The 26562-nt window shown below is 40.6% G+C and overlaps 1 protein-coding gene across 3 annotated transcripts in view; it reads left to right on the top strand.

The window, feature by feature from the left end:
• The window catches only part of CACNA2D3 (calcium voltage-gated channel auxiliary subunit alpha2delta 3), a 1120348-nt gene that overhangs the window by 732420 nt on the left and 361366 nt on the right, over nucleotides 1–26562 (top strand). For 2 of the 3 annotated variants that reach the window (XM_088478672.1, XM_088478674.1), the window contains exons 15-16: nucleotides 3017–3034; nucleotides 19444–19518. In XM_088478672.1, coding sequence (XP_088334798.1) covers nucleotides 3017–3034; nucleotides 19444–19518 — 93 coding nt within the window. The remainder of the gene's footprint in view (nucleotides 1–3016; nucleotides 3035–19443; nucleotides 19519–26562) is intronic. The other variant, XM_088478673.1, reaches the window with a different exon arrangement.

The raw sequence follows: 26562 nt of genomic DNA, 5'->3' as shown, positions 1-26562 counted from the left end.
TGTTACTTGATGTTACCAATGTTTTCGCTGACTTGCGGATGTATGTAATGGGAAGTGGGTGGCTTTATAAGCTGGTGGGCGTCTTGGTATAGTGCTGTGATCGTGGTGTGTATTTTTGCAATGTGCGGGTGTGTGCGATTGCAGACTTGCGATCCAAGCTGAATAATGCCCTTAATACATCACCCGAACCCTAAACACTGAGTTTCACCTTTAAAGAAATTTGCTGGTTCAAATCCTGTTGCAAAAATTGCTGTAAAGCCTCAGCTTTCAATAAACGATACTTTCTTAAATAATCCATACTTATCAAAGTGGTCAATAATACATTTAAATTGTGTGTTTGGTCACCTGTTCAGATACGGCATTTTGGCGCTAGTTGGTTTGATTGATGTGGAATTCACATCCTAAATGCCAGAGCCTGAGGGAATAAGGGCACAGAAACTGGAAATGGATTAGTACTGTACAGGAGAATAGGACTGATTTAAAGGGAAGAGGTTGAATCTACCTGACAAGAGGAAAAAGTGGGAGAGACCTGATAGTTGGGAGAATGAGAGGGCATAATGGAGATGAGCTGAAAGGGTGCAGTGGAGGATATTAGAAGGGTGATAGACAGAAACGTGATAGGGCAGATTAAATGAGTATTCCCAGGAACAAAGAACTAAACTGATGGGTATATGAAATGGGGGTCTGGGAAGAAGAATAGCAGAAGAGGAATGAAGGAGGGGTGAGGTGAGCAAAGGTAGTTGGGAATATGCTGCCTGTCTACTGAGATTAATGTATCTAATCAAAAAGATTCCGATTTAATTTTGCTCTACCCGTCGTGCCTGAATACCTGTGATGGGCTTTTGGTACATATTTATGACTGTTTTATACAGCTTAACTTGCACATCCACTTTCTGTAATGTAGCAAATGAAATGTTATTTTTGACGATAGGGACCTGGCAGTAGCAATCCCAATACCCATCAAGTGCCCTGGTCTACTGGAGAATGGGTGTAATGTTGGTGGAATTGGCATCTTAATATTGAACTGTGAAAGTTCACTCATGGCTGCCTGTAGTGTGTATCTGCACTCAGTGCCTATGGCAGTTTGTATAATAACTGTGTTCTGTAGATATATAGGACATCTGTTTAATGCTCATACACACAGTCCCGTTCTCTGCACTAGTGGTGCCACTTGGTGAATGCAGCATAGCTGCCAGTGCCCGTAACGTTTGTTGACCTCTATGAGGAGGTTCTTGGCAGTCCATACAAGTGTGCAGAATAAACTGTATAGACATGGAGGCATTAACCTGCTACTCGGGTCCATATCTGACCAATGGATGACATCTGGTTCCATATTTGTGGGGTTTTTTTTTCTTTAATTTGACGGGAGCATCCAGATATGTGCACAGAGGTGTATTATATTATTATTATCCTTTATTTATATGGCGCCACAAGTGTTCTGTAGCACCTTACATAGTACATAAACAAATAAGTGAACAAGAAGCCAGTTACTTACAGTACTAGACAATGCAGGACTAGCACATGGTTTATATACATTGCTGCAATATCGATCATAACACTGAAATAAGCAACAGGACATAAGCAACCAAGTGTTAGGTGCCCTAGTGGGGTGTAAGAAGTAGATGAAGGTATAAGTAAGGGGAACACAAGAGGGTAGAGGGCTTACATTCTAAAGGGGAGGGGCAGACAAGCAGGCGTGACACAGATGGGGTAGACAGGGAGGAAGTAGCATGGGGCAGTGGGTTAGGGTGATAGCTGTTTGGATTTAATGAAGTAGTGGGTCTTGAGAGCCTGTGTGAAGATTTGTAGAGAAATGGAGAATCTGATGGGGAGAGGGAGAGAGTTCCAAAGGTAGGGAGCAGCAAACTTTTGCTGCTGGCACAGGGTCTTTTTGTTCAAGCCCATAAATAGACACGTGTCACACATTTCCTGGGATATTTCTTACTGTATCATACACATGACATGTTTATTCTCTCATAAGCATGTGCTATAGATAAGAGTGCATTGTAATTCACTATAGAAAATGTTAAATCATTTCACAATCTGTGTTTATATTTTTCTTGCCTCTAATACATATACATAATATATAGCAGCATTTATTTCAATACTTCTTCAGTATGTCTCATATATAGTAATTCTCCATGAACAGATCAAAATCACATGTTTTACATTAGAGAAGAGTGGTTTTGTCCTGTGACATGTTGGGACGCTCTGTTTTATGTAGGCTAATTGAGCAACAAAATGTGCAATAAAATCTGCACCATCCGTTACCGATTTTCTTGTACGTATGACATGTAACATCAACTTTGTAGTGGGTATTAGGTCAGATAGTGTCACAGCTAGAAAGCTACTTGTGGGGTTCTCTTCTCCCAGTGAATTTTCATCACGTTAGAGAAACATGTAAATCTGATCTGTGACTAGGAATATTTTACTGAGTGAGTGTAACCATATCACAGAATCACGTTGTACAAGTAGACACATGTTGAATGTTTGGTGAATCTCTTCATAACTTTATGCATCCATAAGAAATCTTCTGTACAGAAGTTTATTTCAGATATTTCCTAATTTCATCCGCAAGCTGACTCTGATGACAACTTCTTACAAATACAACCCCATTCATACAGCACCAGCTAGCCAAAAAAGTCTTGAGGCAATGAGCCACCCTCAAAGCAGGCCTGGTTGTTACAGTACAACTATCGCCTACGCACAGTGGCTGCAGCCATTTTGTGAGTAGTGTGAATGTACTTGAGGACGGGGCACTTTTTCATTTCTCACCTCAGTGACGTCACTACGTCCTAGTTACTTGATAGGCTACACATTACACATATACACTGCTTCCGCCCACAAAATGGCTGCCGTCACTGTGTGCCGGAGATTGGTACACTTTAAAAGTATATTAATGTACTTAACAGAGCACCAAAATCAGTCACAGAAGAAAAAATTAGGATGACATTAAAGATTTAAAGAGACTTAGTTACACTAAATGAATTTTGTTTTGTTGTTTCTGTTTTTTCAGCTCCCTCAGGCTCAAAAGGTAAAAAAAATAACAATTCTGTTAATACTTCATTGAGTAGAACATTTGACGTTCGTGCATGTTTGCAGTGCTATACACCTAGTACAGTGGTAACTAGGATAATGTATCCCCGGATCACATTCAATGGTGTTTGCTCAAGTTACTTGTAACCCCAATCATAAAGAATTGGATTGCAGCAATAAATAACAAACGTGGTGTAGACATTATTGTGCAAAGGTATCAAACTGCATAGCAAACAGTGTTGAACTGCCTACTGCACAGTGCTAAATTGTAAGGTGTCTTATATTTCATTCGTATGGTATAAGCGGCTTTTAGGTTTAGCACTGCCAAGTGATTGCATATCATAACCTGGTCTCCACTGTACAAAGGATTATTCTATTGCCTCATCTGAATAAAGCACATTGAGACCCATGTTATGGAAATATCCTGTCTGTAGCTTCAACCTTATACCATAACTGCTACAGTGTATCACAATATGTATATATAACATAGTGGGACTTATTGAATGACAAGGTGCAAAGTGTGATGGAACCCAAAGCAACCAACCAGATTCTAGTTGTCATGTTTCTAGTGCATTTAAGAAAATATCAAACATCTGATTGGTCAGTGTGGTGAAAACTGAGCCACACAAAATAATGTGTTGGTCCTTTCAGTAGCCAATCAGAATTTTCTTTCATTCTCTACACTCCACTGGAAAAATGACAGCTGGAATCTGATTGTTTGCAATGAACTCATGCATGCACCAGTTTTCAAAACTATCCCCCCATTGTTATTTAAATAAGCCACATTTTGGTTATATGCATACATATGAAGAAATATATCACATCATGTGTATCACATTGTACATGTTTGTATAATCACAAATATTTTTTTTGCAAAAACACTGTCCCTTTCCACCCGTCCCCCATACTTTCCCATCTCAACGATCCCATGTTTTGTCACTGACATTTGTTTGAGAGGTTGACGTATATGATCTAATACTGTACATGTATTTAATGCTTAATGTTCTCCTAGGAAAACTTCAAAAAGTTGCAGCAGGTTATCTATACAATGATGTTAATTACCTTGATATAGTGATACTAATTTATTTATTGTAAAATTATAATCGCTGAGTAACGTTCATGGTTTTTGCACCCAGAAAAATAATTCTTTAGATCTTCTGAACATGCTATGAATAGCAAATTGTATCAAGGGTGGGAGCATCTGAATGATTGACACAGCAAAGTAACTCTTAAAATATGTGTTTAAAGGCTCGGTGCCCAAACTTGCCATGATTTCCACTGGAATTTCTATGTGTTCTTGAAATGTTATTTTTCTGTCAACATTTCAAACAGTCCTAATGTCTAAACCATATATGCTTTGATCTGTTGTGGCCAAGGCCATTCATGTTCCAAATTGTATGGGTTTCTTTAATACATGTGTAGTACTGTACATAGCATTTTGCAAGCTCAAAGTACACCTGGACTGCAGAGCTTACAATCTGTTTGTTGCCTTGTGTTTAGTAGCATACCATATAGAGAGCTGGGGCAGCTCACCTTCTTCAGAGGCAGTGTCATGTGTACTATTACGTCACTTTTGTGTCTTCATACATACTGTACTGCTTGTCTTGTTCTGCTTCACGCTGTCTTTTGTTGGTGTCAATAATGGAGACAATATTCCAGAATTCAATTAAAGTAGTCAATAAGGAAGAGACAGCAATGATATCACCATGTGATACAGCCACATGGAGACATGCTAATACTTTAAGGCAAATAAATGCAGAGTGTGCAATGATTGAAGATTTATAGCGCTAATCATATTACTAGTGTGACTGACATCAAACTGATCAGAACAAACGCATGACTGCTAGTATATGGATCAGCCAAGGGTAGGACAAAAACATGAAAGGATGTAGAAGTTTCATGGGTTTATCAGCTGAACATATTATGATTTGGGAGGAAGTTTTATTTCCTCTGCCCCGCAGACTTCCTTCCTGCAAACGTTTTGGAAAGCAAATAACTGGTAAAGGCAGGTCTAATGAACTTTTGAAAGGCCACCTAGGAATACCTGCAGAACTCTTGGGGCAAGACCGCATCATTGTGGATGTGGCTACGCTTGCATGGATGTGAATATGCTACCACAAAGGGGGGGGGGCATGCCCCGGCATGCTTAGCACTTCTGAAGCAACCCCATTTTATTGCCTTGCACAGTAGAGGTATTTTTGCTACATAAGGCAGGGGAATACCTCCCGACCACCCGAAAATTGGGATGACCATGCAAATTGCAGGACAGAGGGTTGGTCGCCTCAAATCAGGACTGCCCTGACAATATCGAGACAGTTGTTAGGTATAACCTAGAAGCCATTCCTGTGAAACACCATTCACTCAGAGTCCTCCTCTGGTTCTAACCGTGTAATCAGATCTGCCTGTTGCAGTATGCTGATCTTTCATGTCAATGATTGGTTGGAAGTGTGATGTCATAGCGCAGTGCCACACTCCCAGCCTATTACTGACGTGTACGAACAACGGGATCCCAGCACACGCTAGGGAGTGTCTCTGATGTGTTCACATTTAATTCATAAACACACCCCCTCTTCCCCATTGTAGCCAATGAAGAAGGGGGGAGTGTTTCATTTGAGTCACTGAGGATGCTGAGAATCATCATGCCTTTGTTCATAGGTGTTTTAGGTGTTCTCCTTATGGTAGCTGGTAGCAATGCCTCAGGGTTAACAAGACGTTTAGTGTGCTTGCATGAAGCCACCACATATATTAGGTTTTATTATAACAATAAAAATCCACAAAGGTTCTGGATCAGCACTAACTAAATATGGAATAAGATACAGAGCAATCTGTGTCATAAGTTATAAAGTTTATAACATACTACATGCACACAGCATTTAAAACCACAAGAAGAAGAACATCACATGGTATAGATGAGCAAATAGCAAAATACCACGGGATCCATTTATCTATGGGAGAAGTACCATTAATCCACCAAGAATATGTGCTTTTGTCAGAGATTGAATTTATTCCAGTTTAGCAAGCACCCAGTAAAAGCTATGGCCGTGTATCACCCATTAACGCATTGTGATAGCAGTTACGACCAACTTGCTTTCATCTCTGCATTGATCCCTAAGCCTTTAATTGGTTTTAAGTATCCACTTTAAACTTTAAAAATTAACATTCATATAATCAATGCATTATAGCGGCCTTGTTTAGAAGCACATAAATCTCTATAATAATCGGCTGATGTCTGTCTCGTCTTCGACATGCTCAGTGGGATCCGGCGACGAGCGCCCCCCACCCACCAATGGCTCCCACTGCACAGATGGTCAAGGGAGACCACTGTGCTAGGAGGACGACTACTCACTGACCAGGAGGAGTGAGGGCAAGAAGGGGCCGCGTGGAGGGCGAAGCAGGGAGAGACTCAGCATATGCTGGGTACCTTTACTAGAAAGGTATATAAATATAAAAATTAAGGGTTGTTGTTACATAAGCAAAAAATATATCTTCCAGAAAAGTTTCATGTATGTCACTTAGCAAAGAGACAATAAGCAGTTGTATTCATATAAGGTAAGTCCCGAGTCTCTAGCTATTCAAAGAGAATGGGATTGAAATGCCAGCGGCTGTTTAGCTGCCGGTTCAAATCCCGACTGCGGCTGCCCGACATGATCAAGATCCCGACAGAAGCAGGTAAGTACCCTAACATCCCCTGCACCCCCCCCCAACCTTCCCTTAGTGGCGCCTAACCCTAAACTCCCACCCTAGTGCCTAACCCTAACCTACCCCCGGTGGTGCCTAACCCTAACCCCCCCTTACCGCTCTCTAAACCTAACCCTCCTGGGGGGGTGCCTAACCCTCCCCTCTAGGGGTGCCTAACCCTAATCTCCTCCCACCAAACCTAACCCTAACCTCGATAGACTCCCTAATCCTAACCCCCCCCCTCGCGGCTAACGCTAAGGGCGCCCCGAACTTACTATCATTCGGAATGTCGTCCTCGGCGTTCCGGCGTCAGGATTATGATAGGCATCAGTATTTCAACACCTATCATAACTCCCTAGCTGGCATTCCGCTGTCAGGATTGTGACAAATGACTACATCCCATTCAAAGCTACTGTTCCTAGGTGCTAGTGTAATGTTGCATAAGCTGAACTCTGCTATACCAGCAAGTCAGACATTTTTACAAACATTCAGGAAATAACCATTTTATCCATAATCAGGCAGTATACATTTTCCCTGGTGTGGAAACAAAACAATGGGTGGTCCAACCAAATTAACCGACAGATACAAGATGCAACACAGCAGTGACTGACTACATAAATATAACAGAGCATGCTAAGCAACGTATGAATTCAACAATATAAAGCATCATAATGTTTTTAATGCATTATATTGTGTCTCTGCACTTTGGTGCACATTATGGTATATATTTACTAAAGTGCGGGTTCTTAGAAGTGGAGATGTTGCCCATAGCAACCAATCAGATTCTAGCTATTATCTTCTAGAAAGTGCTAGATAAGTGATAAGTAGAATCTGAATGGTTGCTATGGGCAACAACTCCACTTCTAAAAACCCGCACTTTAGTAAATATACCCCTATGACTATGATTATTATTTTTTATTTTCTTAGCTACTGTGACAATGGGCCTCATTATAAAGTTCAGAACAGTGAGGGTACAGCACAAAAGTATCTGTGGGTCCACCTGCCATGATTTGCGCAAGCATTTCTAGATTTTCGGCAAATGGGGCAGCTTTAGAGAAGAATATGGCAGTATTTGGGGAGGGGGAGTTTACATTGGTCTAAAGGAGACCGATGAGGTGGGAAGACGGATTTTTGATGTGCCGTTTACACTTTTGCTCAGTTGCAAATGCAGCAAATATGGGGAGATGAGTAGATTAGGTCTTTTCAGTGGTTATTAGTTGACCCTGGTAAAAACATTTAAGGGCCTAGTAATAATTATGTTATTAGAATATACAGAAACTGCTGTTTCCACATGTTTAAGGGCAGGATTGAGTATCCCTTAAATGTAGCAGTATAGAAATCAGCTTCCGGCCGCCAACCCTTGTAGCAGACGTCCTTTTAATTTTTTATGGGGACTGTATGCAACAAGATCCACAAAGCAAAGCTTTTTGGATCTTGCATTTGTGGGCTACCGCCATTGTAATATGGCAGTAGCCCATTACCTTCAATGAAGCAGTCCTGCGAGCCCTTTCCGGAGGGCTGGAACAGATCATGGTGTCAATCGCAAGATTTGCGCTTTGTGCATGAGCAGCTGGACACCCGTTTGCGCATTTGCACAGACAGGATCCGAACCCAGCAGCAAAGAATTTGCATATGGGATCACTTAACTTCTTAGTGACCCTTATCGGAGCCCATGTCCTGACGACATACATTGGCATATTCCCCTGAAAAAAGATTCCTTATTGCCCGATATGCGATAATAATGATTCTGGCTGGCTGCAGTTTTTCATAAATATGCCCCTTTACAGTATTACATGGAGCGTATACTTTAAAAATAGAACACCCATCTTCCTGTTCCTGAAAATTAAGGTCTCATAGCCCATGAGCAGATGGTATTCGTGTAAAAACCTGGGGGCAAAAAGATAATTTCTTTTTTAGATATTTTCCTGTTTAATAACATACAAGGTGTTTTCCACATGTATCCCTTTACCATAACTGACAAAATATAATGTTAAAATATTACAGATTTTGTTAATGGATGTTGCCCACATGTGTTACCCAAACTTTTCCGTGAACTGTTGTGACCTCGGGCAGATTGTAAATTTGTCATTACAGATAACAGTCCAGGCACAGTTGCAGCACATCCTGTTATTCATTAGGTGGTAGTGAGAGCGGCAGTTAGGAAGTGGTAAATAAAGACCTGCACTCTGCTTGCTGGTTTTAGTCAGGTCAGTTCTGTTGTGTCGCAAATAAAAACCATTATTAATATTTCATGTTCGTCTTATACTACTGAGCTTAAAATTAATTTTGCAGACTGTGGGGTCTATTTACTAAGCAGTGTTAGGAGACAAAAGTGATAGGAGATAAGGTACCAGCCAATCAACCCCCAACTGTCATATTTCAAACACAGCCTGTGGGATGGCAGTTAGGAGCTGATTGGCTGGCACCTTATCTCATTTCACTTTGTCTCCTAACACTGCTTAGTAAATAGACCCCTGTGTATGTTCTTAGAACAAAGAATCGATGTAGATTCTTTTAAGTTGTTGATTTTTGAGGATATAAACGGGCAGGTGAAAGAAATGAACAGGTTTGGGCACATCAAACGGATCTCTCCCAGTGTCAACCGTGGCAGGGCACGCCGTTCTGCACATGCGCAGAGGGACATCTGGGTATTAAACCAGGAAGTCTCTCTATCGCAGAGGACAACTCTTATCCTTGCCATTTTAATTGCATTTCTGGGTACATACCGGCATGATTAACGCCTGTATCTACCCGATAAGTGGCAGGATGGACCGCATCACTGATGCAAAGCTTAGTACATCTCGCCCTCAGCAAGATGATGAACCTTGGTTTATCTCAGCAGACCTTGGGCGCTGAAGTTATACTTGTGTGTATGCAGCATATACATTATATGTGTAATGTCTATTTTCTAGGATGTTGCAAGCTTTTGGTACACAAAGGCATCTTCTTTAGTAATGGTCTGCAAACGTTAGCTGAAACTATTATTTTTATCATTTATTTATACCTATCATAGAAAATACAGCAGGATTTTTATAAAGAATATTTTTTTATATTAAATATTCTATAAGGCAGACGGAATGGGAAAATTAACACTGATACAATATAGAAAACATTAACTGTCTAAGCGGGAGATCTAGGAACAGGAATGGTAGAAGAGGAGGGGGAGAAAGAAAACCAGGGGCACTAGAATAATAAGCAATCGAGCCGCAGTGCAATCAACAAATAATAGTGCCTACGGATGGATTCGTCCTACAACGGACCACACTAGCTGTGAAATAGGCGTTTCTGGGCGGTAACTGGGAGACGACGTGATCGCACAGAACTGATCCGTGCCATGGGAGTGTTGTTTGTGTCTCGGCCTGCGAGCCGTATTTTGCCCATCCCTACTATAGACTATAGAGAAACATAATTCAAATCTGCGATTATGTAATTACATAGCGATACAGTGGGAGAGGGGGCCCTGCTCTCAAGAGTTTACATTCTAGAAGATAACTAGAAATAAGCAATATTTTCAAAACTGTTCAATGAATATTCATTTCATTGCGTCTGTGTATAGGTAAATTCACGTTTCTGTGGCGACCATTGGCCTTAAGTGTTCTATGTGGAATTCCCCACTCCTACCCCGATCTCACCTCAGAGCAGAATGTAATGACAAGATTCTAGCACTATGCATTTTGTAAAATTCTAAATTTACAAATTCAATGAGCTTTACTCAGAATGGCAAAGCCAAATAATAACTTGCAGATTTTATTGCAGGGACGTTGCACTTCTACGGAACGGCCTGTAGCGCCATTTAGTGGGATTTGTGTGAAATGCAGCAACAACGTCACTCACCTTTAGCTGTTATAGAGTTACATAGAGTTGCTTGAATTAATGAGAAATCTAGATTTATTAAGATTGACAATTATAATCTAACTAGAAGGGGCATTGGTGTCACAAAAGCTTGCAACATCAATTCAATTAATTAGCATTTACATAGCATAATTTATTTAAACATTTGTTGTTTTCAACTGCTAAATTGATCCAAAGGCTAACACTGTACCATACACTACCTATTAAATGAATGCACTATTACATTTTAATTAACTAATATTATAGTCCTTCTATAAATATAGTTATAGAAGGACTTCAAAGGTGAATGTGTTTCTCGAGAACTATATTATATTATGTCATAAAGTCAAAACACCTTAATACAGTCTATAATAATAGTTATCCCTAAAGTGTTCAAATTTTAAGTAATAAGTGCTAATTATTGCTAATAAGGAATCATCAACATTCCTTTCAAGTAATGGGAGGATCTATATGTTTATAGGCTGTTTTTGACTTTTACTTATCCCACAAAATGTTATGATACACCTAAGCAATTGCATAAAACCTCTAGAACCACACTATAGAGGTCTTCTGCCTAACAACCACCCTTTTCCTATAGAGAGAGATGACCTCACCAGTACTGAGATGCCACCAGGTCTTAAACTCAGGATAGTAGAGGTTTATACAATTATCATGTAATCATAGGGTTAATGATAGATTAGTGGAATAACACATGTACAATGACACTGTATAATAAACTTGTGGTTTTTGAAAATAACAGCAGGAGCTAAAACAACAGATAGCTTGATAATGGTAACTGCAAACAAATGCCGCTTTTCCAATATTAGGTAAAGTGATACTTTACAACAGGTGATGCAGGGAGCAGAATACCATGTATCAAAGTGGACAGCACACACAGTTTCAGGATACCAGCAGTACAGAGTGGGGTATTAGGAGAATTTTACAGATTGAATTTCCTGTTTGGTGTATTTAACTAAATAAGGAGACCCATTTATATAGTATAGACCATATTTGTTGTTTTCTGCCGACAGCATTCATTTATCTCTGTAAGGTAAATGAAAGTTATTGAGATTCCTCAGAGGTACTTAAACCATCGGAACCCACTAAACATCTTTATAGTACGTGTTCAACAGCCAAAATACTCCTTACTCTTCAGTGTCCACTTTCTGTCAACAGAAATAGCATCTTTCCAAATTAATGGATTACATTACACCGTAAGCACATAATTCCATTATTATCATTTATATAGGTCCACTAAACATTATGCCACTGTCTATATTAGTAAGGGCCAGGGGCGCTGAGATGGGGGGTGGGTGGGTACTATTTACCCGGGCCCGGGCTGCCTGAGGGTCCCGGCGGGGGCCCGGGTCTGGTGCCGCCCCCCCTCCCTCAGAGCAGCCCAGCACACAGCGTCCTATGTCTGTGGGGGGGGAGTGATCACACTGATCGCGCCCCCTGGCTTTGCGCCGGGCTGAGGGGCTCACAGCGCCCCCTCACCAGCGCACAGCAACGCTACGCGGCACTATAAATGTGATTTTTTTTTTGCCCAAGGGGGCATGGCCACACCTCCCGTGATTAGTCCACGCCCTCATATGCACCTGGGCCCGGCAGAGCTCTCTACGCCCCTGGTTAGGGCCAATTATGAATGCAGTGCGCACTAGAGGTGTCTATATACTTGCCTGCTCTCCCAGAATGTCCAAGAGACTACCAAATTTTGGGCAGCCCTCTTGGACTCTCATAGGAGCTGCTCACCTCCTTAGAGAAATGGACCATCTGCAAGTTTGTTGACATTATCACGTTAAATTGTGTGATCGTTGCCCCGCCTCCGTCCGATAGCCCGGTTAAAGTCGGCAAGTATGGATCTCAATCATAACTTGGAACGTTGAGACAGGGGTATTAGAGGTTTTTGTGACAGACCTGTGGGAGTAGTTTGCAACCTGTGGTAGTTGTCGTATTGATCATTGAACCAGCATCTATATTAGATAAGATCACTCTCAGTTCTTTATTATAGTGATTTCAGATGGAGCAAACATCAATGTAGTTCTCTGAAATGTAGATGCATCCAATTCCAGTCATTCAATATACAGCACTTTTAAATATTACAAAAATACATCCTGTCAGGTTTGGGCAACCATTTTCCAGCTGTTGCATGCTGGGACTTGGCGTTCCACAACAGCAGGAAATAAGAAGTTCCTCATTACTGTGATAGGTATTTCATATAGTTATGAGGTAAATACTGTTTCTGAAATTTAATTATGAAAAGGGATCTTGTCTCCAATAAATGTGAAAATAAAAATCTGTCTGGCGTTTATTTGTTTCCAAAAATGTGCTGACTGCTTTCTTTTTCCCTTCTCCGTCATCCTTTACCTTGTGTAAGTAGCGTTTTGTCCTCCTTGCCAGGCTCATATTTCCGCGATTCCTGTACACCATGTATCATGCTTTGCCTCATTTACCTGTTACTCTGTGTAGTGCTGAGTCTTCTGCCGCTGGGGACTGAAAACTGACTCTTCTTCTATCACACAGCCAGTATTCAGGACACACGCATATGCAGGGCATTATGTACTATTGCCATGGGAAACCTAATAAAAATAATATTAGTGATAGGAGTAAAAAGAAGCTATAGTATCACGTACTAGTCTATATTTATTTTATTTATATCATTTCTTGATTGTGACTCTTGTAAAGTAAAGGCATGATCAGAATAAACATTGAAATGGAAACCATTTCCGAAGCGCATCCAATGTCTAAACATCTTGGTGCCTGGGCTGTCCGCCCAGCACACATCAAGGTGCGCGCTTATCCTCAGCGTACGCCAGCTCCGAAGCTGGTTTGATGCCACGTAGCAGAAGATTGGCAATTCATTAATTACTTCTGATTAGTTTTTGTCCTATTTGTTCTGTTACAATTGTGTTAATTTTTAGTATACTGGTTATTACTGCATCCACATCTTTGGGGGCTTGTACACATGAGCAAGGAAAGCAGCTTTAAATCATACACAAAACCTTCTAGTGACTTCTTGTTGAAACAGTGTGTAACATGTACACGCTTCCCCGGCCGTTACACTATGTACTTAGTGAGCATTCCCATAGAACTCTATTGTGTTTGCCAATATTTATGACCACCTCTTCTCAACAAGTTTTACTTCACTTTTCGGAACCACAAGTGTGTCTGTGTGCGCGAGTATGTTTGTGTTTGTGTGTGTGTGCGTACAAGTGTGTACAGATCCATTCGGTTATACTGTCTTTAGGATTATTTTTCTCTCTATGACTAAAAATAACTTCTATACAGATGGTGATTTAAAACATTTTAAACCCAGTATATGTAGAATATATATAAATATATATAAATATATATATATAATATATATATATATATATTAAAATGTACACATTTTCAGAAATTGTGTATTATATTTGCTTGTAACTATGTATACCAGTAAGTAAACAGATGTACGGAGGAGTTACAAACGTAGTATATTATAATCAGAGACTTATTTAGAAGCAAATCGGCTGCCCAAAACATCTAAAGAGCCAGGGCAGCAATGCATCAATTGAAATGAATCCATAAAGTTAGTTGCCAGCAGTATACTTTGTCCTTCTAATAATGTTTCCTAATACTGAAAGGCTACCTGTGCTAACGTCCATTGCTTCATAGGCTTCCATCTCTGTGTTGGGTATATCCTTTAGTAATACAAAAACCTTCACATAATTATCTAATTGCATTCAGAATCTACATATTTTTCATCTTCACATTTGTCTTAAAAAAAATTGTATTCTTTCCTAACGTGTTTTATTCCATTGTTTTGTGTAATTTTGTCTTTATGGTGTAACATGTCTGTGGGAAATCTAAGACAGTTCTGGCACCCTGATAATGGATGAGTTCTATTAATTTTTCATTATGGGGTTTTTGTTAATAGTAAATTAATAATTTCACATGGTTGAATATACCTACAGTATTAGTTCTAACGACTATAATTAAAGGATAAGCTTTTTCCAGATAGCTATTCATTCATGTTTTTATTATATAACGTATATGGTTATTATTTGGTTATATATGCTTTATTTGTAAACATCAAGACTACTAAGAAGTATATACAGGTTTGTTCACCCCCTACCTAGGGGCTCTACATTTATGGATTAAATGAATACAAAGATACAAAGAAGCTTTATGATTAATGTCAAAGATTGTCAGTTAACAAATATGACTCAATTTAATCTTTCATTCAATATAAATGACAGATAAGGATCAGAAATAGAAAATGTAGTGTTGTTAAAACACATATATTGTCAATTTTGTTACTTTTACTTACATTTCGGGACTACTACACTTTACAATCACTAGAGCTACTGCTTACATTTACCTAAAAATTAACAGAAATACCATGAAGAATACAAATTACTGTATCATGAGCTTATACACTAAATTACTGATTAACTTTGATAACCCTACAGAATGCTCTTTTTTTAATAACCGTTTGTATATGACTATCTCTAGCATACTCTTTTCTCCTACATTACATTATACATATCCATTTTAAATGCAAGAAGATCCCATAACAAAAATATTGAATGGGTTCAAATCCCGACAGCGGCTGCCCGACAGGATGAAAATCCCGACTGAGGCAGGTAAGTATGCTAACCTTCCCTGTCCCCCCCCTAACCTCCCTTAGTGGTGCCTAACCCTAACCTCCCCCCTAGTGCCTAACCCGAACCCCCCCTGGGGGTGCCTAACCCTAACTTCCCTTACTGCTCCCTGAACTTAACCCTCCGGGGGGGTGCCTAGGCCTTACTTCTCCCTGGGGGTGTCTAACCCTAACCTTCCCCCCCAGGGGTGCCTAACCCTTACCACCTCCCCCAAAACCTAACACTAACCCCACTAACTGTCCTAAACCTAACCCTCCCCCTCCACGGCTAACAGGATGGGCACACCGGACTTACCTCGTTCGGGCACGCGTCATCCTGGATTCTGGCGTCAGGATTATGATAGGCATTGGTATTTCAACGCCTATCATAAATCCCTAGGCGGCATTCTGCTGTCGGGATTGTGACAATAACTATGTCCTCAAAAATATATAGGGGGATATTTATTAAAGAATATTTGCAGGATATTCCCCAAAAGCAACTGTTTTCGAGGCTACCCTCAAATATTAAGGATCCCCAGGTATAACATGGAGGGACTGCAGTAGATATTTCCATCTGCCATGGTATATGGTATGGTTTAATGTGTATATCCGACCGCAAAGAAGCCCCCATAGGTTAATTATGGTGACTGCTATGATGTCGGATTTACCAAGCTCTAGAAAGTGATTCATTCCAGAGCTTAGCCCCGGCAGCTAGCACTTTCTTCAGATGGCATTAGCCACTGCACCCTATGGGCTACAAACAGCAAAACATAGCAGGAGAGAGCTTCTGCAGATCTAAACCGATACAAGGCCACTTGCACTTTAGGCTCTTAGAGATAAACGTGTTAAAACCATAAACATACCATACACAAACCATACAGAAAATCAGAGCAAGCTCATATTAGGGGATGACAAAGGTGCAGCTACAGGACACAAGGTAGAGAGGGCCCTGCTCATGAGAGTTTAAGATCTAGAGAGAGGGGACAGTGTTGAGACAATGTGAACTAGTCAGCTAAGAGTGAGATTGGGACCGTAGCATGTATACCCAGAGGGGTAGGATAGGATATAACAAAGAGTTGGCTTTTATGAGAGGGTTTGAAAGAGTAAAGGCTGGAGAAAGTCTGTGCAGGTGCGGAAGGGAGTTCTATAAGTGAGGAGCAGCACAGGGGAAGTCTTGAAAGCAAGAGGGGTTGGTGTTGGTTAGTGCTATGGAGGAAAATAGCTTGACGTTTATACTGTAGGATATGATGAATCAGTATAGGTTTTTGCAGAGTAGTTCAGCAAGATCAGTCTCACCATGGAATTTAGGATGGATAGTAGTGGACATAGATGGGTAAGAGAAGACCAGAGAACAGTTGTAGTGTTTGGTGCTGTCTGCATAGAACTGGTAATAAAGGCCGAAGGGCTGTTTAGTTCTCTGAGAGACCAGATAAGGGCATGGTGGTCAAGATGTGTCAGTAGTAGAGACACTCAAAAACATAGTTGAACCAGGAGAGAGCAATGTCACGAAAGTGAAGATAATAAAGGGTTTGCAAAGATGAGTGCTGACTCTTTCGAAAGAGGAAGAGAGGAGGATGAGTAAGGAAAATTGAACCTTTGACTAAGCCATGAGCAAACCATTGGTCACTTAGGTAAAGGCAGTCTTGGCGAAGTGTAGATTGTGGAGGCCCATTTGCAGAAGGTAAGAGGGAGCAGGGAGACTGTGAGTAAGGTAGTTGTACACAAGCAGCTTAAGTTTGGAAGTAAATTGTAGGGGAGGAGATAAATGCTGCAGGAGACATAAAGGATCTATCTGTGGTTTCTTGAGGATAGGAAAGTTGAGTGCATGTTTGCAGAAGGAAAGTAACAATGGAGAGGGCCATGATGAAGGCGTGGGCCTCATCCTCGGTAATGGGAGAGAAAGAGAAGGCGGGTAGGGAAGTGGAGAAGGAGGTGGATGTGGGATGCTGGATATGTTAAGTAAAGATTTCTTGGCAGATGATGTTTATTGTTAATTTGAAGAAAGTGGCAAAGTCCAGAGCAGCTATAGCAGAAAGGGTTTTTGTGGGGCAAAGCTCCATACATCACTAGCTAGAGAGAACACATACAGAGTCGCACAGTACTCACTACTGATTTCAGTGGGGCGGTCTCAATTGGAGGGCTATGTCCCACTGCCATGATCCGGACTGCATTGCCCTTCCCAGCAGTTGGGAGGAATGTCCCATACACAGCTTTTCTGCATAGCACCTGCACCTGCCACTGGTGCATGCGGCAATGCAAGGATGATTTAGGTGGACTGGGGGGGAATAAAGGTTAGCTACATGCCCCGTTCATGTGGACATGCCCCTTCATGACACACCATGCCCCTTGTCTCAATCGCCACCCCCGCTACAATGGGAGGTACGTAAATACCATTTAGTAAACTGTGGCAGACTAAAGAGTGCACTTGTCGTTTTCACAAAGTACACGGCTCATAAGATTAATTTAGTCCTTCACATTCAACTTCATAGTTAATACAAATATTGCATGTTGATGTTTGCACATTAAAAATAAAAAATAAATTATTGTTTAGAATCATTTTACTTTCTAGTATATAATTCAGTTAAGTTTTAATTACTCTGATGTCATTGGCCTAAACATCCATGTGAGTGACCCTGATGCTCCTCACAGGTATTGGAGATGACATGCCTTGTCTAACATGCCATCTACAACATTCAGCGCTGCATCGCTGCCCCAGTAACTGAGCTATAAGCCCTGATGTGCTGCTAACCCATGAGACACGGAACTGAGCAGACCGAAATTATTACAAATTCCATCAATACGTTTATATCAGTGTATCTGTATTGAAATTAAATGTGTCACACATAATATATAATCTAAAATCTAGTGGTGTTTTTAATAAAGCAACGATTCAGATTATAACCATAAATAATATGTGACCCTGACTTCAAAGCACATTACTGAGCACATTATATTATTTATTGGTCCAGAGCTTGAGCCCTCATTTAGTTGCGTAACAACCCTGTATTTCGATTGATTTGCTAATTGCACATATTTGCTGTTAGCATGGATGGACACAGTTCAAAGAATGTTTCCATTTTTCAGATGATCACAAATCCACATATGTAAGTCGTATACAAAGCAATTTAAAAAATGTATTAAATAAAATAAATAATAGATATGTAGTGATAATAAACATATATATATATGATGGTTTGTAGCACACGTACATGATAAAATGAAGTATTAAGTAATTCCCATCTGGCACATTTGATAAGAATCTTCACATGACATGTATGCAGACCGGTCACATGTAAGTTAGTAGTTCCATATTGCAGCTCATTTGGTTCCTGAACTTATTTTAGTAAATATACTGTAATTAGTCTCTATGAATATGACTTGTTTTAGTCAGGGGTGTGGTATGTTTTGTTGACACTCAGAATGTTGACATGTACAGAATTTTTACATGACAATGTCTACTGTGACAGTCAACATTGCCAGAATGTCAACATGGGATTTCCCATACAGTTTTAGGGGTAAATTTTCTAAAGTGAGAGTTTTCAGAAATAAGTTTTAGAAGAGATGTTACCCATAGCAACCAATCAGATTCTACTTAACATTTAACTAGCACCTTCTAAAAGATAATAGCTAGAATCTGATTGTTGCTATGGGCAACATCTCCTCCAAAACTCACTTCTAAAAACTCTCAATTTAGTAAATTTACTCCTTAGTTTAAGCCTATTCCTAATGTAACCAGAACCCTAACGTAACCATTAACCTAACCATAGTCTAACACTAATGTAACCATAACTTTATCCCTAATTGTTGCCTAGCCCTAATGCTAATCTAAACCTAACCCTAACATCAGGTGTTGACATTGTGAATGTTGACAAAGTGACTTCATACCCTCACCAAGTGCACCTTAGTCTGCTCCAGTTTTTCCCATTTATTGTCTGCCTGATGCTAATGTTAAACTATCACCTACATTTAGCTGAGGTAGGTGACTGGTTCTAAGTATACTGACTGGATGTATTCTCATGAACCTTGGTGTAGCCCAACAAATGTCTCTATTACTGTGTGATGGAAAAATATTTTCTTCAAAGGTTTGTTTTGGAGAATCATAGAGAAGGACACGGGCAGACTGGGGTGTCCCTAGTGAAGTGGGTCCTGTGGAAAGATATGAAATCTCCATCCTGAATCAGGAACTGCACCTTCCCAAATTAAATCATTGGTACTGATAATAATGATACCTTGATCCACTGTTACAGCTTTTGACTGACCGTTTGTCTCCTATCCAGCTCGCTGATGATGATCAGGGATTGGTCCTGATGACAACCGTTGCAATGCCCGTGTTCAGTAAAGAGAATGAAACAGTGAGTATGCTGGTCCTCTCCCTGTTCCATGCCCTGATTGTTTTTTCTACAAAGTGTCATAGACTTTTGAAATGTTTTAAATAAAATTTTTCTGAACAATTACTGCCTACAGTTCAGCAGTACAATCAATGTGGTCTGTGATTTACGTAATACTTAGGTCTTGTATCTGGTTTCAATTGAAACTAGTGTGTGTGTGCCTCATTTAAAGGTGGCGATATATGCTCTCAGATCTTATGTAGGTAATCAGGGGCATTTCTAGAGAGGAGGGGGACCATGTGCAGTCTCCGACACGGGCACCCTCCTCTCCGTCCGGCAGCCGGCTGCGCACTGAGCGGCGCGCCACACTAGAGTGTGCCCAGAGTCTATAGCGCATGCACAGGTCACGGGGAAAATGGCGGCGGCGGACATTTTCCCTGTACTGCGCATGTGCAAACGATGGGATAATGGGCGCGGCGGCCATTTTCCAGCCGTATTTACAGGTGCAGACAGCGGACCCGACGAGGGACTCCGGAGAGGTAAGATTTATGGGTGCAGGGTGTGCGGTGCGGGCCAACACACCCTGCAACCATTATAAATACCCTGTAGGTAACACACGTGCAGTAAGGTGTATTTACGTGCCTATGTCCGGTTACTCGCATCTCAAGGTTTGTCCAAGTGTGAATGCAGAGATGCACCTCCACAGTGTTGGTAGTAAAGGCTACAGTCCCGTTACCCTATTTGCTTATTATATGTACAGTACTATATGATAACGTTGTGAACCGTCACACAAGAGAGAATGTTGTTTTGAGTTATAAATAAATATGTAAGTCACATTTTGAATATAAAATGCAATTAACTTCAAACACAAATACAAAATACAAGTTCAATTAAAATGACATTAAATGAAAAGTGAATGATGTCAAATTAAATAACTCTGGTATCCTTTTAAAACAAATGGTTATCTCCTTTCCCTACAGTGGATCAAGTGTAAATGTCAGTTAAGTAATATGAACAGACAGCTACACTTTACATCATAACGCAGCAACATTACTGATCAGCTGGAGGGGTTAATAGGCAATCAGCCAATTAGAAGGCACTAGGTCGTGCTGCTGTCATGAGTATCATTGGATATAATTGTGCCCCTAAAATGCGTATCTGCGGATTAATTCTTGTCTAATTATTTTGCGATTATGTGAACATGCCGATAGTACTACTCAGGCAATGCTCTCTGGGCCTGATTCAGAGCCGCTCGTAAGCGGCCGCTCGTTCGCTTCGAGCGATTTTCGCACATCTGCGCATGCGTATGGGTCGTAATGCGCATGCGCCAACCAGTCAGTGCGATCGGATATCGAGCGCTCGCCAAATAGCGAGTGCCTGCTAATTTGAGTGACAGGATGAGGAAGGTGCTTGAAAACGGGGAGTGGAGATCCGAACGCAGGCGTACCAAACGGTCAAAACGGGCATTTTAAGGGTATGCATAATTAACAAAGCAGCGTCATCGGCCACGTCACTTGGTTGTTTCTTAGCCTGAACTGTTCGCATGATTGCGGTAGGATAAACCTACCACAAGCACTGCGAGCAGTTCAGACGCCTTTTGATGTACTCGATTAATCTAATAAATAGCGGAGATGACGTAGGATGCGAGCGACCAGGGGGCGTCTTTACAAAATAGCGAGCACATGTTTCGTTCGCTCCCTCAGACATAGAGGCGTCAACAGACCGCAAAGAGCGAGCGCTGAATTTAAATAGCCGGCCCCTTTTTCTCAACGAGCGAGCGCAAATAGCGTCCGGCTCTGAATCAGGCCCTCTGGCCCCTGCCCTGCCTCCTCTGTTTTGCCTCCCCTGGTGTTAAGGGAACATAAGCCAAAGATGGGCAATAATGTCTATATGGATGTGTGTACTAGAGATTTGTGGTTCACACACCCAAACTTTGGGGTTTCCGTGCCAATTTGAGTCTCGGCTCGGATCACTTTTGGGGTTCCATGTACAGTAGAATCAAGTCCAGGGTCGGTTCTGCTGTATATTCAGAACTCGGATTTAAAGACGGAATCTTGGGTTTTGGATTTCATGTAAACAGGTCCAAATGACTGATTTTATCTGTATTTATAAATTTTAAAGAAATCCAAAAACAAAACCCAAATCTGAGCCAAAACACCTGAGGGTGATTTTCCAGAATCGAAACACGAGGGTCCCGCGCACATCTCTAGTGTGTATGCATTATTTATGCTAGATGTTCTTTCAACTCTCAAAGAGGCCCTGTATGTTTATCATTTGGACAATACTAACTCTGCTTTCTTATTACAGAGCTCTGATTAAACTGATTTGCGCATCCATGTTAAAATGGCCACAATTTTTATTTTACGCAGTACAGATATTCCTAGTTAATAATAGCAATCCCTTTTCTTAGATGGCAAATGTGAGATTTCTCATTATATACGGAAATTAAACATTTTTCACTTTTCTAACAGTAGAGAAATACAGTTATCATCATTGTGAGTGTAGATGAAAAAGCAGTTTCAATGGGGATTGTAGGAATATAATCACCTAAACCTAATAACTGAAAGTCCCACATAAACCAATGATAATACATTTTCAAATAGTGTACATTGTAATTCGAAAACCCAAACATTTTGGTACTTGTGTACTTTACGGACTCATTGCAGAGAGAACCCAATGAATGTTTTAAATTGTACTTGTGCACTTTACGTACACAAGTACCGAATGATTGTCCCCACCTAAAGAAGAAAGTTGTCCCGTCGCGGGCTCGCTGCGCTTCGGGCTCGGTGGCTGACTACGCTCGCCACAAGGTTATATTCCCCCTCTATGCCCACTTGGATGGTAGAGCATGATGCTGGACACTGGGAATGACGCTGGACACTGGCTGATGACTTCAGGGTCCTCTCCGTGAAGGGGATTTAGACATTACCATGATTGATATAATAATAATGAGTGTAGGACCCTTGGGTTCTCTCTGCAATGAGTCCGTAAAGTACACAAGTACCGATATTTTCAACCAGTTGATTGTTTGAGCAAATAACTTTCCTTAAATTGAGTAATTTGCTCTTTAAAGTCTAAAAACAGATCTTACGGGAAATACACCAAAGGTTCTAGCTCTCCTCTCTATTCTCTCTCTTGTTATCTTCTGTTATAATATTTACTTTTTATTTTTAGTAGTTGCAAAATGCTTTAATGCAGATTCTCGCTATTTCCCTTGTCAACCTTTTTTTATATATATATTTATCTATAGAGAAACAGATTGCAAATTCAAACATTGTTGTTTCATTTTCTGGTGATATCTTGTTGCCATACAAAACTGCTCTACAGCAAAAAATAGCACTACAAAACGTGGTGAGAACAAAGACCTGGGACAATTTACAGTGTTGGCAAAGTTTAAGAGCCTTTACAAACTCTTTGAACTTTTTTTAGATGAATATTTCTCATACATCTGGCACAGGCCACAATAAATTTTCTTATTGTCACAATGGAAAAAATGCGAGAGATATAAGGTGATTTCAGAGCGTTACGTTTTTGTTAGTAGAGTGGGAAAAAGAAAAAAAAGAGTTTGGTTTACCTCACACAATTTAAGTGCAACTTAAACTAGTGTTGCCTAATTTTAATGTTACTCAATCCCGTGATTTTCTGTATATATTTCTGCTTTGCTATACACAAATTTAGACAAATAAATTATCCCTGCTATTTTGAGAAACAGATATGCTGAAACATTAGTGGAACAAAGTGTATTTACAGTGAACCAGGGCAAAAGCGCCTCTATTGTTGCAAGTGAAACTTATTTACTGTTTTGGCCCTTATTAGTTACTGGTAATATACAATGGTCCCCCACGCACTAAAGCTGGGTACACACTGAGCGATGTGTACCCAGCGGATATATCGGCCGACATATCGGAATCTGGGTACACATCAAAATGAGGTAATGAACGATGGAGTGATACCTTGTTCCATCCTTAATTAACTGCAACGGGGCCGCTTGCGATATCGCTTGGATGGACGGCTGACCGGACGATGTGACAAGCTTCCATGGGAGCATGCATATTGGGCGTCGACACTGAGTGATGCGGCTGTGTCGTTCCAATTCAGCCGGAAACGACATATCGTGCCGACATCATTCAAGTGTGTACCCAGCTTTACTTCAGCAGTGAGTACCAGTGCAGTGACCATTTCTCTTCAGCAGTGAACAGTGTAGACCTTATTTTTTATTTGCTACTATAAAATACATACCCCATTCTTTAGTAGTTAATATATAATATAGAGAGAAGTTTGTAGACCCTTGTGTTTTGGCTTTGATTCTAATCATCGTCGTGTGTTGGTTTTGGTAAAAACCACCCTCAAGTGTTTTGGGAATTTCTTTAAAAATGTGTACAAACAGCTAAAATCATGTAACTTGGACCTGTTTTTGTTACATATGCAGTTCCAAACAATTTTGATCACCTCAGAGCACCTGAAATCACTTAAATGCCATCCAAAATACGCGAGATCTCGTTTTTACATCCAAGTTCTGAACTTGGCAAGAAGACCCGAGTCATGACTCTATTCTACTCGGAACTCCAGAGTGATTTGAGCCGAGAATCAGTTCTACTCGAAAGCGCCCATAGTTTGGGTGTGAAAGTGAACCGCTCATCTCTAATAATATATTGGCCATTGCCAAGTGGCTAGTGTACAATACAGTGTTGATTCCACGGTGGCCAATGTACAATATAGAGCCCAATCCCTGGAGACTAATATACAATACAGACAACCTTCACACAGTAATAGGACAGGGTAACAGCCTAATTCCCTTGTCATACTGTGGTATGATCCTCCTCCCTTACCTTTACAGATGATTTCCAAATGTTTTATTTTTTTTTGGTGGAAATGTTATACATTTTTTAGGAATAAGGTGGGTACTGAACAAGTCTGGCTACTTATACATCTTTTGTGGGACTCTTACAGGGAAGCAGACCAGATATTTTGGAATTCGTAAGGGCAATCAAGGAGGATGCTAGTACATTTAAACCTGGATAAGTGGGATCTCAAGGGACGGCATGTTTAGTCTCAGTGAAAAAGGTATCGCACTTATCCAGGTTTAAGAAGTGTTTGTCTCACTTGGGGTTCAATTTACTACAATCTGCATTTGTAATGCAGATTGTAGTGTGATATTACCGACTGAATTCGCGCTGCAAATTCAGGCAATATCACAGGGATTTACTACAAATGCCTTGCAGGGACAGAGCTTTATCGCAAGCTCTGTCCCTGCGAATCCCCTCTGCACACTTATCACGGTATTTTCGCAAAAAATACAGTTACAAGTGCCGACGCATGTGCCTACCGTCGCTAAGCCCGACATCCCATACTGCACTAAGACTAAGAGGTGATGTGCAGGCTGGGAGTACATCACCCGGAGCCCCGATCACCGGTCCCTGGACTTTTTTTGTTTACAATTTTTTTTTCCTTTTTTTTAGCAGAGATCAGTGTGTGGTCTGTTTAGACCACACAGCTGATCACTGGGGCTGGCTCTGGGCTCTACTGTGCCCATTAGAGCAGAGCAGGTGCCCGGTAACCGGGGGAGACCCTGGATAACGCCACCTCCAGGTGGCGTTATTATCACACGGCTTTCCCTGGTATTTTTTCACAATTTATTTTTAGTAACTTTGGCCAGATCACATTTCCCATTACAATTATGGGAAATGTGATCTGCTTACTAAAAAGTGATAATTAGGGCTTGGAGTAGAATGTTACGAATTCTACTCTAATTGCCCTGTAGTAACTGTAGGTGATACTAAAATAATGTGAAAAGGATGTGAAAACACCCTTTTTCACTTTATTTTAGTAAAAATAATGTTAATAAATAGAGCCCTTATAGAGGTTCTCTCCCCTGTAAGTCCAGGTACAGACATAGAGACTTGTCAAAACCTGTAATAATCCCAGTTACAGATGTTCTAAAGGCGGTTGTCTCATTTATAGAGCTTAATGTACTGCACTAATCTCAATTAAACAGGTCCTAACAGCAATTGTCTCAGTTATAGAGCTGATTATTCCTAATAATCAAGAAAAATTAGTCTCAGTTAAAGAGGTTTCACAGTCTAATTAACAGAGATTTTTGGGTGCAAATATGCGGGGACCTCACAATTTAGTCCCAGTAATAGAAGTTTCTCACTTATCCAGGTCCCACTTATCAAGCTTGGACTGTAATTGATTCCAAACTGTGAAATCTGCCACACTTTTTAGGGCACAGATAGATGGAGGTGTTGTTTTTTTATAGTTGGCTGCTATCAAGTCAGTAATTATGCAGAATATTATCTGGGTAAAGAGGTTATAAACCTAACAAAGCTAACTCTTAATACTGGGATAATCCTACCACACATATGACATTGTGCCTAGCTGGAGGCAGCATCTCTAGTAACTGTCTAAAACATTTGGAATATCACGTGTTGACGTTTTCGAGATTTGTTCATGGATTTTTCCCCACTCAAGAGCCTTCCCAATGTCTTCCTACCACTTAAATTCATGTTGGTCTTTGAGCATTGGTTTGTTAATAAGTAGAGTTCAGAGTTTGTTTTGAGGAGGCATTCCCCAATCTAATATCTAGTAAACAGTGTCTAAAAATCCTCCTCTTTGTTATATGATATTCTACTCACACCTGGTACTATTCAATCTGGGTTCACTAGCAGCTACAATCCCAATCTCGCTCCTAGCTCCAACTAGCTCCAATTATCTCAACATTGTCAAAAAATTTACAAAATCAAGTGGAAATGGAGCTGCTACTATCCAAAAAAACAAAGGCTTTCATAGTTCCACGAACCTAGTAAGTATTCTCAGGCAGTCATTAAGCACTTCTGAAAGGTTGGCAATAGAAGAAAGGGCTCGTCCTTGTTGAGTTGGGGGTCTTGAACATAAGGAAGAGTATTTCCATAGGCAATTGCCTCATCTGACTCAGGGGCCTATTTATCATCGGGGGCCGTATTGTTCTCGCAAGCAAACTACGAACATTTTCAGTTTTTGGAGTTTGCTTAATATAGGTGGTCCTATTCGAACCCCTGACGATGAATGTCTCGATAACCTAAATATGCG

The sequence above is a fragment of the Taudactylus pleione genome, unplaced genomic scaffold, assembly GCF_031769625.1.
Source record: "Taudactylus pleione unplaced genomic scaffold, aTauple2 ptg000217l, whole genome shotgun sequence".
In the NCBI taxonomy this organism is placed as follows: domain Eukaryota; kingdom Metazoa; phylum Chordata; class Amphibia; order Anura; family Myobatrachidae; genus Taudactylus; species Taudactylus pleione.
This window is presented reverse-complemented; position numbering and strand designations above follow the sequence as displayed.